The sequence below is a fragment of the Eretmochelys imbricata genome, chromosome 9 (assembly GCF_965152235.1).
Source record: "Eretmochelys imbricata isolate rEreImb1 chromosome 9, rEreImb1.hap1, whole genome shotgun sequence".
Classification (NCBI taxonomy): Eukaryota; Metazoa; Chordata; order Testudines; family Cheloniidae; genus Eretmochelys; species Eretmochelys imbricata.
In genome coordinates, this window is record NC_135580.1 from 39,334,427 (window position 1) to 39,354,721 (window position 20,295).

The 20,295-nt window shown below is 38.6% G+C and overlaps 1 protein-coding gene across 2 annotated transcripts in view; it reads right to left on the bottom strand.

The window, feature by feature from the left end:
* Window positions 1–550: 550 nt before the first annotated feature.
* Window positions 551–20,295, bottom strand: part of PXYLP1 (2-phosphoxylose phosphatase 1) — a 101,991-nt gene continuing 82,246 nt past the window's right edge. For both annotated transcript variants that reach the window (XM_077827022.1, XM_077827023.1), the window contains exons 5-6: window positions 7,150–7,289; window positions 551–3,151 (exon numbers count right to left, since the gene is read on the bottom strand). In XM_077827022.1, coding sequence (XP_077683148.1) covers window positions 2,220–3,151; window positions 7,150–7,289 — 1,072 coding nt within the window. In that variant the 3' untranslated portion in view covers window positions 551–2,219. The remainder of the gene's footprint in view (window positions 3,152–7,149; window positions 7,290–20,295) is intronic.

Below are 20,295 nucleotides of genomic sequence, written 5' to 3' on the forward strand. Positions count from 1 at the left end.
TAGTCCCACCTCTAGGGCCTGCGGTAGCACCATTTGCAGCCCCCTCTCCCCTGCAGCCAGGGCTCCAGCTATGCCCTTGCTCAGGAGCGCCAACATAGGTCTCTCCTCCTATCCTGCCTGCTCCTCTTCTGAGCTGTCTGGCTATCTTTTAAGGTCCTCCTCCAGCTGCAGCAAGCTCTGCAGATATGGTGTGGAGGAGCCACTTGGGCCCAGAATGCTCCTTAACGCCTACCCCAGTGTGTGGTTTATATATCCCATTACAGGCCCTCTAACAGCAGCAGCTTATCAGCCTGAAGAATTTATTGCAGCAACCCTTTGTAGAGTGACTTAGGGAGTTCAATGCCTACTTTAGAGAAGCTGATCATTTTCAATACATTTTTTAAAAAGTTTGCTTAAAGTGAGCTAAATCTCTCAACTTGATGCACTCTGTACCCTTCCCAACCCACCAGAAGAACCATTTAAATTTGCCACATATACAGAGGGAGAGGAACCTTTCCTGTGGTTACACACTCCTAATGCAACATAAAAGACCAAAGATTTATACCTTTATTTCTCTTTAAGACCTTACAATGTGTTTATTAGCCCCCCAACTCAGAAACAGTTTAAGGAGGCAGAAAAAAAATTAAATGCAGTGACAGCAAAAATCATCAATGAAGCAAACAACAGTTTGCAAGATAAATTTTAAAAACTGGGTATAGTAAAGAAAAGCAAGAATTATATTGAACTCAAAGCACATAAAAGTGTACAAATATTACCCAAAACTTTATTTATAGAAATGTATTCAAATGCAGCATTTGAAAATGAGAGAGAGAGAGACTGGAATGCTGATCAAGTTAGAGAACCTCATGTTCACTTACATTTTCTTTGATTAACTAGCACCATTAAGTCACAAACCACAAACTAAATCATAATTATTTCTAGACATGTAAAAAACTCCACCATTATAAAATGCAATACTCTAGTCATGAAAATCTTTTTCAAACATTTGTATTAAAAATTGGATCTGAATTAACTACTTGTAAGAGATGAAAGTAGTTCAAAAATGAAGTTTTCATACCTACTATGGTGGCCTAAGGTAAATCATCCATAAAAGCAGGTTGTTCCTAAGTCTGTTGATCCTGATCAAGGGAAAGCATCTACAAAATCATCTTTTCACAGCCGTTTGCAAACCAAGCAGGTAAGAGAAATTTAGTGCGCTATACATACACACCATACAGTATGTACCAGACTGGTCTTATAAAATAACATTGTCCTAGTCTATAAATATACTAATTGGACTACAAAATTTCTGAGCGTTTAGTCAAGCTGTCTTTCTGCCTCACACAGCCACTGCATCAGACTGAAACGCATGGTTTATACGACAGTCTATCAGCATGAATACAATTACTAATAGGAAAGATCAAAAAAATTTACCATAAGACCGACTGATTTAGTGTTCTAATTTCCGCCTCACGTTTAACTGTAATATTAGCATTTACTTTATCTGTTTCTAGTGACAGTCACACAACCTTAACATTTCTGGATTGTGTTCAAACTATTTAGGAAAGTGCTGAAAGTGCAATCAAAGAAGAGAAGTTTATATCCATTCATTCAGTACACCTACCTGAGGGACAAGTTTTCAGAAGGCTGTATGCAAAAAAGCATGCATACATTTGCGCATGCTCAAACACATGCGTGTATTTCTGCCAACTTGTTCCCTAATATTTCTGGCTAAGGGAAGGATGTTCCTGTCCCAGGATTTCTTTAGCAAGACTATAATACAGATGGTTGGAATTCATAAATACTTTTGATCCAGTGTGCTCCTTATGTATTAAAACTATTGTGATAATATGGTGGGAAAACACCATTTTGTTTATAAATGGTAACTTGCAATGTCCAAAGACTGCCCTGGAATACAGAGGAACTAAACCTATACTCAAACTTTTTCAAGCAATGTCCAGTTTACAGTAGCACACTTAATTTATCAATTAATTAAAGATAATTTAGCAAATGTGTTCAAATGCATAATAAAATAACCTAGCAAATTATTTTCTACTCCAGAACATCTAGAAATGTCTTCTGATGAAAATAAAACTATATTAAAATCTGTTTCAAGCAATATTTTGTACTTTAATGTACAAGAATTTGAAAACCCAAAAGGTGAACTCCACCCCTTTCACCAATACAGATCTTGTGTCAATACACAAATTAAAATTTCTCTCTCTCCTCAACACCCCCCTTTAAAATGGTCTCCTGCGACATGCATCATAATAATTAGTGCTATTAAAAACTGAAAACATGCCCCTTTTGACAAAATGAACAAACTTTTCTAGAGGACACATGGGCTTCCTGGAATGCATGTTATGCTCCCAGCAAAATGAGGTCTGGAATGTGACATCAAACCCATTATACAGGATGCGGATAAAGTGTTCTCTGGGTTTTTTCTCATCCTGCCACAACTCAAAGACTAATCTGGCTGCAAATCTTGGAAACTTGGCTTCTGTAATGCCCAAGGCACTGAGAACAGGTGACAAGGTGACATCATGAGCTGAGTAAAGGACAAATAATTCTTCTTTCTTGCCGTCTGCAATGCGCTGCATCCGGTTAACAGTCTGATTAAGGAGAGGATGAACGGCCAGCAGTGCATACCAGAAATAAAGTTTCTTTTCCTGTCTCTCTCTCTCATCCTCTAACTGATGTGTCTTAATTACCTTAAAGTGTTCAATGTCAATGCAGCCATTTTTAGTACAAGGGAAACTGACATTGTGGCAAAAATGGCACAACATAGAATCTATTGGGTTAGAAGCTCTTAATTGCCTAGTGGGAATACCGACTATTTTTGCCATATCCACATATGTTCTCTCCAAATGGCTGTTTTTCACCCTTAAGCTATACTGGCGGCGTTGCTCCTCTTCTAGGTAATGATTTCTCATTGGGCAATCACAGCTCCCAGAACAAAAGATAGTGCTCCACTGATGTTTTATGTTAATTTTCTTCCAATCAAAATCTGGAAGGAAGGTATATAGAAGTGCTAGCCCACTCTGCAGGGTTCGACTTTTTCCTGTTGTCTCCAAGTAGAGATGCTTTGCTGTCCAATCACTTGATAGCAGTTTATGTTTCTTTATATAAATTTCCCGTAATAGCTGTCCATTATGTAAATGCTGTACAACACCTAGGAGAGATTTAAAAAATCCTGTTACCAGTGTCCGGAAAAACGGGTTATAGGAAATGTCTAGAACTTTGACATTTCTGGAAAATGACATTAGCAGTTTTCTAACATGTGCACAAATTAGTTAAAAAAATGTTGATCTTTCCCAGGAATCAAATTTCACTTAAGCTTGGCTATTATCCCGGAAGATTTCACAAAGTATGCAAATCATATATATTTCTAAATCTGAAATATAGGTTAGCTCTGTATACTCTTCAGTGCAGAAACAGCCAGTTCTATAACTTTTTATAATAAAGCAGCTCATTCACGAGTAGTACTGGATTTAGAACTTTAAAATAATTGAACAGGAAAGTCAGTCTGATGATCTATGAAAAATACTATGTAGTTTATAAAATGGATCCACATTCAGAGATCAACTCAGTTTCCAGGACAAATCTGTTAACACGGTGCAGCTTGCACACATAAACAGCCATACAGTTTCAGAACAGCCCTTAAGAAGTGCATACCACAAACCCAGAATGGGTTAGGGGAGTGTAAGCCGGTGTGCAGACTCTCAAACTAGGGAAAAAGAAAAGGAGTACTTGTGGCACCTTAGAGACTAACCAATTTATTTGAGCATGAGCTTTCGTGAGCTACAGCTCACTTCATCGGATGCTGTAGCTCACGAAAGCTCATGCTCAAATAAATTGGTTAGTCTCTAAGGTGCCACAAGTACTCCTTTTCTTTTTGCGAATACAGACTAACACGGCTGTTACTCTGAAACTAGGGAAAGGAAATCAAGTCCCAACTACCGGCCTCTTCACATTCTTTCTTCAGAACTTGCTGTATTTCCAAACAAAAATTCAAAGCCCGTACAAATCAGCTCAAACTACATACTACCCTCCACATGTCAGGCCTTTACAGCTTCAAACGGCTGGGAAGGGAGAAGTCCCACCCTTCCTCTACAGTAAGTTCCTTTGCAGTAGACTCCCCTTTCCTTTATAACCCTGTCCAGCACAGCCAAGTAACAGTCAAGAACTCAGTTACCTTTTGCATGCCAGAGCATCTTAACATGTCACAAGAAGCGTCAGTCCTGGATACTAACTGACCCACACAGCCGATGTATGAGTCCTGGGATGGGGTAAAGTTAGATTTAAGACTGATGTATAGGTTACCCTGCTGCATGGCAGAAATCCTGGGATAGCTTTGCAGATTCCTCAGGAGGGGTGGTATTGCAGGGGCTGAGGCCAGTCTCGCTCAGTGACTTTGATGCCCATGAGGAGGAGGATTCTTTTGATTTGACTCTGGAATTTATGGTTATGGTGACAGCCACAGGGCCACCCCAGCTGGTTTCTGGTTTTACAAATCTAGCTGGATTACAATAACAAAATAACAAAATAACAAAAACAATATGGATCTAGTGCTAGGAATGGGCTGCAGAAGTTATGATTACGCTCTCAGCATGGACTGGCCATTGTTTCAATGATCCACTCCAAGGTGATTGTTGAGATCTGACAGGCTCCAGAAGGTTGAGGGAACTTACTGTGTTATGACTGACCATCATCAAAAGTCTGATCAGTGGAACACTATAGCTGGTGCTTCCTCAGTACAGAAGGGAGGCAACTGCTGGCATTCTCCACAGAGGCTCTTCAACTCTACAATGTGTTTACCACCCTCTTTGGCCAGAGCCCAGATTTCTCCTTCCAGATATTTTGCAAAGAACTCCATTATTCATAGGCGTTTGGGGAAGAGATAGAATGGCGGCTGCTAATTAAGGTATAATGATGTTATAGGGCAGGAATGAAGAATGTGCAGGTGGTCCACAGTGTATTCCTGGGCGAATTTTGTGCCACTGCGTAATGCAGAATTTTGAAGAAATTAATGTTGTGCATGCAGAATTTCCTTTTTTCTCCCCATAGAAATGGACTGCAGAGATGTTGGCTGCCACTAGGAACCACTGGACCTGGCAGAGCTCAGCTTCCAAACAGAAGACAAAGCTAGAGGAAGGGGGCAGGAACTGGAGGGTTCCCAGCACACCCTGAAGGAAAGAAGCAGCAGCACACAGGAAACTCTGTGCAAGCCTGGGACCCAGCATCAGGCTGTTTCTCCCTCTGGATCCCTGGGCTCTGGGAAGGCAGGGTCTGTGTCTGACTGATCTGGAGTGGGGGGATGCAGCTGGCCACTGGGGAGTGGGGTAGGGCTAGGGGTTGAGTGTCTGGGCTTGGGGGTGGGAGGTGGGGGGGGTACAGCTGGCCTCTGGGGGGAGAGGAGGTGTGAGTACCTTGGCTGGGGCAGGGCCCATGGCTGGGCTCTGGGGGAAAGTGGGTATGTGAGTGTGTAACCCCCTGGCTGGGCTCGGGGCCAGGGGGCGGGGCAGAGAAGCAGGAACTGGATTGCCATAGGGGTTTCTTTAACTCTACTCCTGGGGGAATTTTTGTGTGTCTGAATTGTTACAGAAAAACTTGCTGACAGGTATTTTGAAATAAATTAACAAAATAATTGAAACTGGCGTGAGTTATTTTGACAAATAAAATTTGCAGAATTTTGCAATGCTGTGCGCAAAATTTTTAATTTTTTGGCACCGAATTCCCCCCGGAGTAACAGTGGATATGAATTGTTCAGTATGGTTTTAAATATTGTAAAGAGAGTCCAGAGCACGGAGCTGATAGTATGGTTTTTTAAATGCAAAATAAATCCATATACTAAGGTAAGAAATCTAACAACAACAAAATTAATTCCTTGCTCACAACCACATTTCAACCCAACTGTGTTAAGACTCCTTTCCCTAGGTTTACAGATAGGGATTTTTGTTAGTTTTATAAGGGCTTTTGTTAATTTTGGAGGAAAATATTTGGACAGCAAATAAAAATAAACGAAGAAACAGGGACTGTAGTTTATACACAACAGGTGCTATGCGTTGATCAGAATTGATAATACACATAAAATACACAAATACATTTAAGGACCGAGTCCAACAAGTTTTCATATATCATGTGATAATTACATTTCATTTTTATTATAATATTGAGGATAATGTATCTGGTTGACCTAAACCGTAACACAGTTTTAGGAATAGGAAATGCATGATGGTGCAATATAAAGGTTTTTTTAGAATAAATGAGGGACAGAATGTTACTCATGAGGAGTGAAGCCATGACAGAATTAAGCAAATAATCCCCATTTGCTACCAATGAAAGCTATACACCACATAAAACCATGATGTGTCCTATACACGTCATATTTTAGAGTCAAGCTAGTTCAGGAATGTTTTAGAATTGTTAAACTATTTATTGCAATGTCCTTTTAATCCCATCATCTGTAAAGCTCGGCTCCCTTAATATCAATTTAATCCAACTGAACAGAACTCAGAGAAAGAAAGAAAAATAAACTCATACATTAAAAGCCCCTCATACAATCTAAAATAGCGTTTCCATTTCCTTACCAACAAGTGCCACACTTTGACATCTGCTCTCTCAGGATCTCCCTGGGCTAGAAGCAGCAACTTCATCACAGGGGAAAATTGGCAATTAAATCTTGCCAATCGTTTCTAAATTTGATGGATCATAAGATATTGAACTGTAAGCCAGCTACCAACTCAGCATTAATTATTCCTCCTGGATGTTGGACTAATGTACATTTTTAGGGGATGCAGAGAGGAATTCCATGTTTGGGAGAGAAGGGAAAAGGAAATAAGGTTGATTTTTTTTTTTAAATGGCAACTATTTGCCGTTCTGAGGTTTAACATGTTAGAACTAGTCCCAACAGTGATGCATTAGTAGGCTGAATGTAGGCAAGGTATGAGACACTATCATGACTGTGTGTAGTATATTAAGCTTTTTACATGGCCATATCCCATCTACACTGGGACTGGAAACAAAGTTAGCTGGCAGAATAATTTTTCAACATGGTTCTACTTAATACACACTGAATTCCTATCTAAACAGGGAGATAGAGCCCTGGAAATGGACTATGTTTTGCTGGAGACCGAGAAGAAAGTAAATAAACGTGCTACAGGACCTTACCTGTCTGTGTAAGTTCTCCCATTTCACACAAAGGATGACTGGGGTAACGAGGCAGGCTGCCCAGGGTGCCATCCATTTGTGCTTCAGAGCCTTGGGACATATGCCTAACAAAAGCTTCAAGATGAGGGTGAGACGGCTTCCTGAAGAGGTAAATCAAAACATGAACACTCCCGTAAGTGCATGCAAAAATAGCTCAGAAAAGTGAAGAGTTCTAATTATGTCAGTTCCCGCAATCTCATGATAAGGGGATATTTCCTGTCGAGAAAACATCTGCTCTTGGTCAGGGCTTTCCTTAAAAAATCCAGCCACAAAGCTGTGCACTAATATTAAAGAACTGGTGAGGACAAAATATAGGACTTTAATGTGTCCGAATGTCCAACAAGAATATAAAAAAATCAATAAAAGTTAACTCCATCTGGGGTCACATTCTTCAGTTTAGTAACTTTTGCGGTTACTTGCACCAATATCATTATAACAATATTGGGAAAAATCCCTTGTGTGGAGGGATTTTTTTTTTCAGAACCAGAAAGACTACTCCATTTCAACAGCATGGTCTGTAGCCACACAACCTTGGTTTGTGATTTTGTCAGGTCTGATAATCTAAACAGGGCTGACTGGTCAGTATTTAGATGGGAGATCTTCAGGGAATTCTTAGGTACTATAGTGCAGGAAGTGCTGTTGGCACTGCAGTAAATCATGCTTTTCTCTGAGTCCAAATTACATTTCTACTTGGGTTCTTAAAGGGTGCTGTGCCATTGCTGGAACTGTCTTTAAATGAGAAGTAAAAGCAACATCCTAACTTCTCCTGACCATTAAAAATACCATGGTGCTTTTTGTAAGAGTAGAAGAATTAACCCACATGACCTGGCCAAATTAGTAGATAATTCATGGGTAACTACCCACCTGCAAATTCACCTTCAGCTTTAATTGAAGCTTGTACAAAATAGTAAAGTGTTAGTCTACACCACCTTGCAAGAGTGCTTTTAAAAAACTATCCTTGTACATACTCTACATGACCTTACAGCTAAATTTTCATTTATATTGTAGCAGCACCCAAAAAGCCTAATTGAACTGGGGCCCTTTGTGCAAGGCACGGTACAGACACATGAGAAGACATACATCCTAACACTCTTGAGTTGACCATTATGGATGAGGCCAAAACAAACCAAGCAGTGTCATAGTAAGATTGAGGGGAAATATTCACAGAAAACTCAGTATTTTACCCAGGCAGGCAAACAGACAATGAACATCAAATATCCTCCATAATCTCTCTCTAATCTCTGTCTAGCAGCAGAGTGTGAGAGTGAGTTAGTTCGTATAAATTGTCAATGTTAGTGGCAATATCTAAATTACGTATTCACAATTTAATAGAGTGACTAAAAGTCATTTTTTATGATCAAATATCCCTGCAAAGATACCCTGATGCCTTGATTTATATACATGGAGTATGTATTCCACTACTAATAAAACTTTGTACTTCCAAGCCTTTCAAAGTGAATGAAACATTCATCAATTTTCCCCGAGACAAGTATTTTCATTTTACAGACAGAGAAACTGAGCAGCACAAAGCTTAAGTAAGTTGCCCCTGGACATGCAGTCATAACACGGACAAGGATCAATATTTAAACGTTACCCCAACAAACAACATTGTTTCAACAAATAATTTCAGTCATGTGGAAAGTAAAAATTTGGCTTCCCTGCTACTACAAACAAGAAACATATATCTAGCTCTGAAGTAGAAAGGCCTTGGCTGTTGCTCCATTTCAACCTTTTGCAATGTCTCGGGATATAGGCACACCTAGGAACTTTCAGTGCCACTAAAATCTCTCATGCTTTGAAGCTTCCAAGGTGTCCTTGGCACTGTGGCATGTAACTAAATGGACAGCTCTATGAGAATGAAACAGAGGGGCAGCAGTATGGAGCAAGGAGGTTGATAGATCCTGGCCTTTCCTTCTCATCAGTGAAGATGGCTGTAACAGAAAGATGGTTAACCCCATCCTAAAGTTACACCCCATCAGGAGGATATGGCTACTCCACAGCTGTTCCTATGGCCTTTCACTGAGGCAGCTGGGGAAGCAGTGTGTTTATTTTAAGAAATTAAAACAAATACACCTGCAGTAATAGTAACTGACTGCAAACATTCTCTTATCATACAAGTGTCATGGATACAAATGTCATGGATATAAGCAAAAAGTATCTGAAATTAACACAACAACCGTTCAAATTAATGGAAGATGTGTCTAAATCCCCTAAACTGCTTTGAAAATCTCAACCAAGGTGATTCCATACCACAACATGAACTCTTATATTATTGCTATTGGTGGGTTACTGAAGGAGGTATTTGAAGATTAAGCAAGATAATAATAATAATAAAAAAAAATTAGAGGAGAGAAGCAAAGGAATAGACTGATTTTTCTGTGTATGGGTAGGAACTTAAAACTCCCAAAAGTGTAAGTTCAAATTCCATGACAGGACTATATCACATATGTACATGTTAAGTCATATATTTACCGCATGCATAAATTAAAAATATGGAACACACACCCAAGCTTTGAAAATCATAACAATGGTGTGTTTGCATTCTCATGTTCCACTACATACAAGATAGACTTCTAAAAGGCTCTACTTTTTCATCTAGTCCAGTGTCATTGCATTTCCCCCCATTCCCTCCAACTCCTACTCCCGATTCCTATCCCAACTATTCCAGCTCTAGACAGCTCACTTAACCATGGAAATCCAAGACTGTTGACATTTCCTTGATATGGCTTTTAGCTATCAATGAGATATAGCCACCCATTTCTTAATATTGCTCAGAAACAATTAATTCGACTAGGATTTTGGTTTTAAGCAGAACTGACTTTGACTTTATAAAGAGAAATTCTTAAAGGGTCTCTAGTACTTTTATGGAGAAGTTTATATAGAACTATTGAAAGAAAGAGAGAGAGAGAGAGAGAGAGACCTCTACACTTTACTGACTTTTGCCACAGCAATATAGCAAACTGATATGAAAACAGAAAAGGAGTACTTGTGGCACCTTAGAGACTAACCAATTTATTTGAGCATAAGCTTTCGTGAGCTACAGCTCACTTCATCGGATGCATCAATGATGAAGTGAGCTGTAGCTCACGAAAGCTCATGCTCAAATAAATTGGTTAGTCGCTAAGGTGCCACAAGTACTCCTTTTCTTTTTGCGAATACAGACTAACATGGCTGTTACTCTGGAACCTGATATGAAAACTCGTGTCTACGAACATTATGCTTTTCTCTGAAAGTTATCTGAACCACTAGAGGGTGCCACAACACCACCTGAATAAAAGCATTCCAAAACAAGAAATCTGGCGTCAGATTTTTCTCAATATAAAGGCAACAGTGCTCACGTGGGATCTTCCTAGATGCGTTCCAAGGGAGTAGATGTCTTTTGTTAACAAGAATGGATCTAGCATGAAAATACAGTAATTGCATTAGCTCTCAGGCAAATCAGTTCCCTCAACTGGGATCAAAATGCCCCTTTCTTTTTTGTTTGCAGTTTTAAATCGATTCCCAAAACCACAGTGTGTATTATATTTTTCTTTATAAAGGGATTAGAAAAAAGTTGTTTGTACATTACTGTAACTATGTAAGCGGAAAATCATTAAGGAATGACAAACTGTGAGAAAAGAAGAAGGGCATAAAGAAAAAAAAGTTTAAATTTTACAGTATTAATACAGGTTTCAGAGTAGCAGCTGTGTTAGTCTGTATCAGCAAAAAGAACAGGAGTACTGGTGGCACCTTAGAGACTAACAAATTTATTTGAGCATAAGCTTTCGTGAGCTACAAGTCACTTCATCGGATGCATGTACAGTTTGGAAAGAAAACAAATTAATTTATAGGATTTTAGCAAATTCAATGCTGTTTCCAGATTTTGGAAATTTTTATGTACGTCAAATGAAGTGTAGTGTTAGGAAAGTACAGGCCATAAGAAGTGTCCTTTATTTCTAGATCACTTCAGGTTTCCTGTTATACCAATTTTGGCCACGTACCACAGAGCTTAATCCTGTTCTAAATATGGAACTTGCACTAAACTTTTTGTAGATTTATTTATTTGACATGTCTCAGGAACAAGAAGCTAAAATGAAAGAAATACATTTAAAGAAAATTATTTTGTATGTAATCCTTCTGCCGACAGGTTTGTACAAAATTTGAAGGCTAGAACATCACCACAATTTGGGGGGGTGGGGGGAGGTGGGCTAAAACTTTTGTGGTCTTTTAATAAACTTTATCCTGCATAAACTGCCATTTGTAATTTTCTCCCAGCAATGCTCCCCTTTAATGAAATTTCCAGCTCTTTTGTTAAGCTCTTCAAACAACATAATAGTGTGACAATTGCAAGAGCTGCTCTACTACTTGCTCTGCTGCTTCTGTTATATCACCTGTAATTCTAGTGGACTAAAACCTTCAATGGTGAAACTGTTAGGAATTTTTTGATGGAAACCACATAGCAAATAATCTCTCTCAAATCAGTGTTATTACTGGTACAATGCAGAGGGAGCAATACACAGAATACTAGGACAGAACAACTAATATCCAGGACTTAATAGCAACCTTTGCATATCAATGAATTACAATACATGAAACAGATATATTAAGTTATTTAATTTTTAGGTTTTTTTTTTTTAAACATACAAGCATACACTCACAGAAATCAGTAGAGAAGATTACTTGATTGGATTTCCTATTCTGAAAGCTGGATTTCAGATCTGGAAAGCTTTCTGGTTGCTTCCTATAATTTCAGAAAAGTGGAGAAGCAATCCAGACATGATGGAGATTTTTTGCCTAAATGGGACATTTCAGACTAAAATGTGTTTCTGCCTTCTATCCTTATTGTAAAACTCCAGTATGAAACAAAAACAAAAAAGTATTCTAGTGGTTTTACTGTGGTAAGTTTCTATATTAGAGCAAACAGAATTCCGCAAGTAGTGTTGAAAAGCAATCCTTGCAGTAGTATTTAAACTGGTAGTTGACAAATTCCTTTTTCCCAAAGATTTTTTTATTTAGAATACCAATCTTACTGTTGAATCAGCCAATTTACAGATGCCAGAGGAGATGGAGTTTCTAGGCAACACGGCTAAGACTGCTTGGACTGCTTCTGAGCAGGAAGCAAAGAAAATGACTCAGTTGTGTAGTTGAAAAGATTAAACCCTCAGAGAAATTTGTAAAATTTAATTTCCATAAGATCACAGAAGACTCAAAGTGCAATAAAAGGGACTCATTGTGTAATTTGACTGACTTCTTTATTATTGTATCAGAGCATTACAAACAGCAGTTGGGGAATCAGGAGTTAATACAGCAGCTATTTCAAATCAATTCAGTCCAAAATTTGTTTTTAAATTGTCAGCAAGTACATTGTGAGATTCATCAGCTGTTGCCATCTAACTTTTTCTGATCATGGACATCTATTTTCTAGTTATTAGTTGAATGACTTATTTGTAGGTTTGCTTTTTTAATTATGTTTTTATTGCTGTAAAATAAAACAACAAAATGCAAGAATTTATTTCCCTTTAACAATAACACGTGCTTGCTTTTTTCATGTTACTTCCTGTTATCAATGCACTATAGTACACTTGTGTTAGATACAGATCTATATTGGGATAACAAACCATTTGCCAGTTTTATTTTCTGGCTTTCATGCATTAGCACCAATGTGGAAGAATGTTTAAATCCAAACAAACATTCTTTTTTTAAAAGTCATTAAAAGCATTTATATTAGATCTTTTAGAATCCTTTTTAGAAAAAAATAAATTGTATGCCAAAACTATGACACCGTTCCATTCATGTTATATTGCTATTGCTATGCACTAAGAAAAGTATATTGTGGAACTACATGAAAAGGAACCATATATACACCAATGCCAAAAACTTAACTGACTCATTGTGAAATGAAATTGTCCTTCTTTCTGTTGGGTTAGATGTAAAAATCTGGAGATATTTTAGCTGCTTTGATGAGAAATGAACCATAACTTCCGTTTTGTGGTTTAAATTGTTAACTAGTTGGATGCCTCTGAACGTGTAGAGCACGCCGGGAAATCCCTATTTCTGGTATCTTTGTTTTAAAAAAAAAAATCCTAAACTGCAACAAATACAGAACCAAGAGGAGCCATGTTGTAGAATTTGGGTCCAGTTTGCCATGGAGTACATAGTGTGGGGAGGGGACACACACACACCCACACGAAAACATGGTTTTAGGTATATACATGTTTTTCCCACATGCATGAAATGTGATTTATGCACAAAAGGTCGTGTTAAGTCCTCAACAATCTGGACACACATTCTGCAGCAAGGCCCCTTGCTTCTGTGACACTCTGTGGCAACAGCTTGGAAATTCTGCTGCAGTTATTTAAAATTTTTTAAATGGAGGTTTTTACTGACTCTGGGAACTCAAATCAGTACATGGAAATTGTCAGGGAATTAGCTGGAACTTTTGCCACTGAGAAAGGTATTGCTCTTAGTACACCAGAAGGCCTGGGAGGTCATTCAGGATCATACAGCAAACTCATTAAGCTGGATATGTTCATTCAAATGCTGAGCATAAAAACAAATCAACGCAAGACTTCAGAGTTAAAACAGGGAGATGGACAGATCATGCACCTCAGACGTACTGTTTGAGGCTGACTCAGGAAAACAACACTGTCAGTGCATCCAATTTACATCTGGAAGATTTTCTTCACAACCATCATGGCGAGAACCTTTTTTGATTAATAATTCAGATCACATTCTGTCGCACAATTGTATTCTTGTTATAAGTAGGCTGCATATTTTAAAATATTCTTTTACCACACAATGTGGACTAAACTGAATAGAAAATTTTTTGTTTTGTTTTCTTTCAAATCATCATGACTACTTATGACATTTTGCAAACCACTATGCTCCACGTCTGTTTTAGTGAGGTTAAAAAAAAAAGAAAAAAAAAAGAAAAAGACATTGGAATCCACAAGTCATTTGAGACTAAACTTCCATGAAAACTACAAGGTCAAACTGAGTAATAAAATGATGGAGTACAGCATTTATTAGTGAAACTGACTTTAAAAATCTTATCTTGACAAGAAAATACATGTTTATTTTTTAATAATTTAAATATTTGTAAATATTCATAAATAGAATAAATAATATAGCTTCCCCCAACATGCAACATGCTAAAGACAAACAGAAGACAAGCTGTCAGACCATGATTAAAGGAAAACTGCACTGTAATATGATATTTTAATCATTGTGTCCAATTACTCAGTCACGTTTTAAAATGTGTCTTAAATATAGCAAGAAAGAAAAGTTAAATGAATAGTTAATGAAATAGGAAGCTGCCAATTTGACCGACGAAAGATGTACACAAGAACGCAGCGAGGTGCACCCTCTCTGTTAAATCTTTCTCTGACAAGGTGCTGTGTTCACGGAACAGGAATCTGTGCTCTGAAAGACATCTGCACACCTCAGGAGAGAACCTGTGGAAGTGTGTGAGGATACCCAGGAAAAGGGATTCCTCGCCTCCACATGTCCACAAGAAAGTGGAACTTGCTGAAACAATGTGAGCAAATTTCCCATTCTGTGTACTGATTGGAGTTACTGAAGTCAGGCTAGAGCCAGACAGACGTGCTCCAGAAGATGAGAAGTGGACAGGTTCTCTCATCCTATGAGCACCGAGCATCAGAACCCAGATCACACCACTGGTTTACTAGGTGAGATAGTGCCTGCTGTCGTGTTTCTATCTGACATCTCCCTCAATAGGTCCTACTGATTTGTCAAGCTTTTGGTCACACATGGCTCAGATCCTTCTCCCTCTCACTCCTGGGGGGAATTCTGTGCCACAATTAATAAACGTGGATTTTTTTAATATTTTGTGCAGAAAAAAACTTCTGCTGGAAATTTATTGCAGTTCCACCTTTTGCCCAGGACAGGGCGCTGTGATGATAGAACAGAGCAGCCTCAACAGAAAATAACTTTGGCTGGAAAGTTGCTGCAGTTCTGCCTTTTGTCCACCAGAGGGCACTGTGGTGATAAAACAGAGCAGAAGCTCCAGATAAGCTAGGGAAGAGAAAGAACCTGTCTTCTTTACAGTGCCTGTCAGCCACGTCAGGAGACAGGGGCTATGGGGAGACAGACAGCATGGGGCTGCTGGGGGGGGGGGGGGCAGACAGGGGCTCATAAGAGCTAGTTGGGGAGGACAGACTGGGGATGGTATTGAATGGGAGTAAAGGCGAAAGGCCACAGGGGGAAAGGAGGTTCAGGGCCACATGGTGATGGGGGAGGGGGTTCAGGGCCAGATTGGGACAGGAGATGGGTGAGTGGGGGCACAGAGACACATGGGGACAGCGGGAGGGGGTGCGGGGCCATATAGGGACGGGGTTATTGAGTCGGGACAAGGAGAGAGGGTGAAGAGCCACATAGGGATGGCGGGAGTGGGTGTCTGAGTGGGGGTGAAAGGACACATGTGGACAGGGGGTGCAAGGACACATGGTGGTGCGGGGACACATGGGGATAGGGGCAGATGTGCCTGACTAAATGGGAGAGGCTAGGCGTCAGGCAGGATCTTTATGGGGGAAGCTCCTTAATAATCCCTCCCCACCCCTCAAAACACCTGTTCCATACATTTCCCACCTATACCCAACAACCCTCCAATTTCACACCCAAGCTCCTTCCCAGAAATTACTTCCCTTTCCCTCAGCTCCTCCGTTACCCCATAACTCCCCTAAGCCTTTGCACTGCTTCTGAGGGGTGTGGGAAATATGGTTCTGTACCATAGTTTAAATGAATTATTATCAGAGTTCTGTGTTAATATGCCTAATAAGGAATCTATTTTTCAAAAAAAAAATTCCTGAATCTTTTTGTTGTCTGTATTGTTACAGACATACTTGCTGACAGGTATTTTGAAATAAATGACCCAAAATAACTGAAACTGGCGTGAATATTGTGTTATTTTGACAAATAAAATATGCAAATTTGAAAATATTGTGCACATAATTTTTTGTTGCTGAATTCCCCCAGGAGTATCCCTTTAAACGAGGGGTTCTCAAACTTTATTGCACCAAAACCCACTTTGGACAATAAAAATTACTACACGCCCTCAGGAGGGGAGACAGAAGCCTGAGCCAGCTCGAGTCCCGGTGGAGGGTGTAGGGGGGTGGGGGAGGGAGCAAAGCTGAAGTCCAAGAGCTTCAGTCGCAGGCAGGAGGCCTGTAACGTGACTCCCAATGCCCAGGGCTGAACACCTCGGGCTCCGGTCCCAGGTCCCAGCAAGTCTAAGCCAGCCACTTTGGGGTCCCGACCCACAGTTTGAGAACCACTGCTTTACACCATCTTATTGTATTTATATTTTAATATATTCTGGCTCACAGTTATACTGAAACTAAATCCAGTTTTTCTAATGCTTACTGAGTTCAGGTGATTTTATAACTCCACAAGGGAATAATACATTTTTATGGAAACCTGATGTCAACTTCTGAGCAGTCAAATAGTTACAGATTGAGGGAATGGATTATTTCCCTCTTTGGAAGACAAATGAATGGCCAGAGATATAGGATTAATAAATTATCCTAATCTGCATAAAGAGCTTTGAACAGAAACACAATACAGTTTAGCCGTATTTACTCACTAAACTGCAGCAACTTTCACTTTCTTAGGACAAACTCATGTCACTGGGCATGACTCCCCCAAAATTAGTACTTTTCAGCTTTTGTCAGCCTGTAACTATTTTTGTAGAAGTACTCCACTTTCTAGCCTTGCCATGTACTTCTGCCATGTGGTTTATAGGATGGTAAGTGGGTCAGCCTCTAAATAGGATTTAGTATAATTCTTGACAGCCTCTGCACCTTATTTTGAGAAGACTCAGCTGTTATTTCTTCTGTTAAATTCTCCCAACACTGCACTACCCTTGGAGAGCTACACTGATGACAGCAGCGGAGCATGAATGTAACCAGGACACAAGGACCACTACAGGCCTTCTGGCACTGGTGGGAGTACAGCAGCCTTAAAGACCACAGACCAAATTCCCTGCTACTATAAGCAGATACAGGCCTTCTGAAGTAAATGGCGTTGCACCCACTTGTGTATGAAACGTACCCAAAACTCAAATATTGTTACTTAACTTAGTCACATCAATATCTCACAAGCACTTGCCAATTAAACCAGCAAGCTATTAAACTGGAACATTCTTCTGTAATGGTTTTAATCCCTTCTGATTAAATTTTTCTAAATACAATTTTCTAAATACAAAAAATTTTCTAAATATGACTGATGTTCTCTTTTTTTATGCATTTGACACATGATTATCATCAAGTATTTGTTACAGAGGGAGGAAAAACATGACAGAATAGTTACTTTGTTCCTAAAAAATAACTACTACTATGGAAAAATTTGGATCAAAAACATAAAAAATAATTCTTCTCATAGAGAAAAATGTGTTTTTAAGTTCCCTCTGGAAATTTGCACTCTGAATGTTGAAAATAGTAAAAATATTAACTGAAGTTACAGACAGAAGAAATCTCCAAAGAATTTCATCCATTTTTCTTCTATTCATCCCACATTTTATGTACGTGCCACAATCCGTAATTCACAAAGCTATTTTACATATCTATTAAAAGTCCATCAGGCTGCAGCATAATCTGTGTAATCAATGAATTTAATCAGCAGAATACTAAAATCAAACAAAGAATGGACTGAATCTGAATGGCATACTTATTGGAAAGTAAAGTCCAAGTAGTTTAAACAAATTGAAATATTAGACACCTCAGATTAATTGTTCAATAGCAACAAACCTACAGTTCAAAAAAGTGCCAGTTATATATCTTTTAATATTCTGACTACAAATTTGCCATTAAAAACCAATATAAAGTCATAAAGGAACTCAAGGCTGACAGGCAAAGACACTAAACATCTTCCTGACATTGAAACAATATACCATCCAAAATGATGGTGGCAAAATTAAAATGCCAGTGTTTTTACCTAAGGGATCCACCTCTGCCAAGCCTTGAAATTATGGCACATGCACTTCAAGCTGTCCCCTTCACTGACTGCTGCACTCTTCTGGCAGGCAGGGTTTTAATTTACAAGAGGATTGTTCTCCGAGAGACAGTGTTTCAGTTTTAGATAAGTTCTCATTTTCAGTGGCTATGAAAGGCGGTCGATACACAGATCTGAAGACTGACATTCTATTAATCCACAAATTAATAACAGGCATGGGCAGACTGCCATGCCTTCCACCTTGCCTAAGCGGGACCAGAGGTAAGAGGACTCTTGAATTGTAAAGCCATTAACTCTCTGACCTGGCCATTCTGCTGAGAATGCCAGCAGGGTTATCAGTCAGTTAAATTTTATGGGTAGCTTTCATGATACAAACTCCTTTCTACTACAATACATACTGAGATCATAGGCAGAATCAAATAGCCATCAAACAGTAATTATTTTCAGTCATTACTGACCTATACCCTTTTCCTACAATCTGATGCATAGTAAAGAACCTTTACATCCATATAGAATCCTGCTAGCACAAAGGGGCTCCACAGAGTAGACTAATTTATATCAGTGATTTAAATCACTGAATTAAATTATGATTTAAATCAGCAAGCAGAAAACCTTGATTTATATAATTAACTTTAATCATGTTTTGTTTTTGTACTTTATATTTTCCTGAAGAAAGCTTGATTTGCATTGATTGGCAAAACACACTGATTCACAACTAAGCATAACCTTTACATTAAATTTGGTGTTTCTTTTTGCTAATCAGGAAGATATACTACATCTTCACCAATTTATTTAAGAAACTATAGAGCTTAACTTATATTTAGATTTTTAATTTTTACTTTTTTATGTCAGAAAATGGTGAATGGTACATGTCATTTACAAGATTATTAATTTTTTACTTGTGATTTGTGTCAAGCTCCATTTGGATGGAAATTCAAATGCAATTAAAAATGCACAAAAACATTTAATATATTTTTACTAAATAAAACTAAATTAAAGAAGTGACATTAAACTGGTTGATCAAACCCTGTTTTGCATTTAAAACTGATTAAATAAACGAAGTATTATGTGCAGTTGGTTAACTGAACTGATTGTTTCTGGTCCCGCTGTCCTTCAGGATTTTGGAACTAGTAGATCTCATCCTCCCACACCTAATTTCTATTCAGAGACTGAAAGAGAAAAGTAAGCTTTCCTGCCTTTTCAATGCCTAACAGATTTCTTAGTTTTGAATGAACTGAACCAGTGGAATAAACTGAAATGAAGAAAATATTCTCTACACCTGCAGAACAGATTAGTAGCAAAACTGGTTTCACTTCAACTAACACTGATTCCAGGTGGTTAGCCAGTGACTCAAACCACTGAACTGGTGGGAAATTTCTTTAAAACCTGTCAGCAAATATGTACCAATTAGTTTTACTTTTTATTTAATTTGCATGATTTTAATAGATTATAATTAGTTGTGATCTTAACACAGATTACAATTGTAAATAGTTTTTTATTTAATTCAGTTTGGGCTCCACATGAGTGCAGGGGTCTGCCTGCATAGATCGGATTGCAGATTCAGGTCCCTGGGTAGATTGAGCTAGTAGCCTTCAGGTGAAAAGCTCTCTCTCTTTTATTTAAGCAACTCCACTGAGCAGTCCAACGCAGAGGGAGTAAGCAGTTTAAAATAAGCTGTGACTTTTGCACGGTATTTTTAAGTAAAGACAAGGAACTGCAGATGCTTTTTTTAGCCATCCATCAACCTTGACTTCTCTTTAAAAATATCAGACTGAAGTCTCATATCCTCCTGTAATCCAGAGAAATAAATCTAGTCACCCAACATCGTCACTTCCAGTTATCTTTGAAAAGGTGCTTTCTTGTATATATTAAAACATAGCAGACATACTTTGAGATGAAAAGCTCAGACCCTTTATGATCTCTAAATGGATTTGAATTATGTCTCCTTATTTTCCAAAGGAAATATTATCTCACTCCCTAAAGACAGATAATTAAAAATCCTGTTTTAGCAATTAGCTCCTGGTTCATCTTGTTAGAGAAATTAATTGCTTCCTCAGCCTAGTGAGAGTTATTTGGTGGCATACAAAAGACCAAAGTCTGGGAGCAATCTCATCTTTATATGACCTAATTCAGACAGTAAGTTTGATTCTGGAGAGTGCT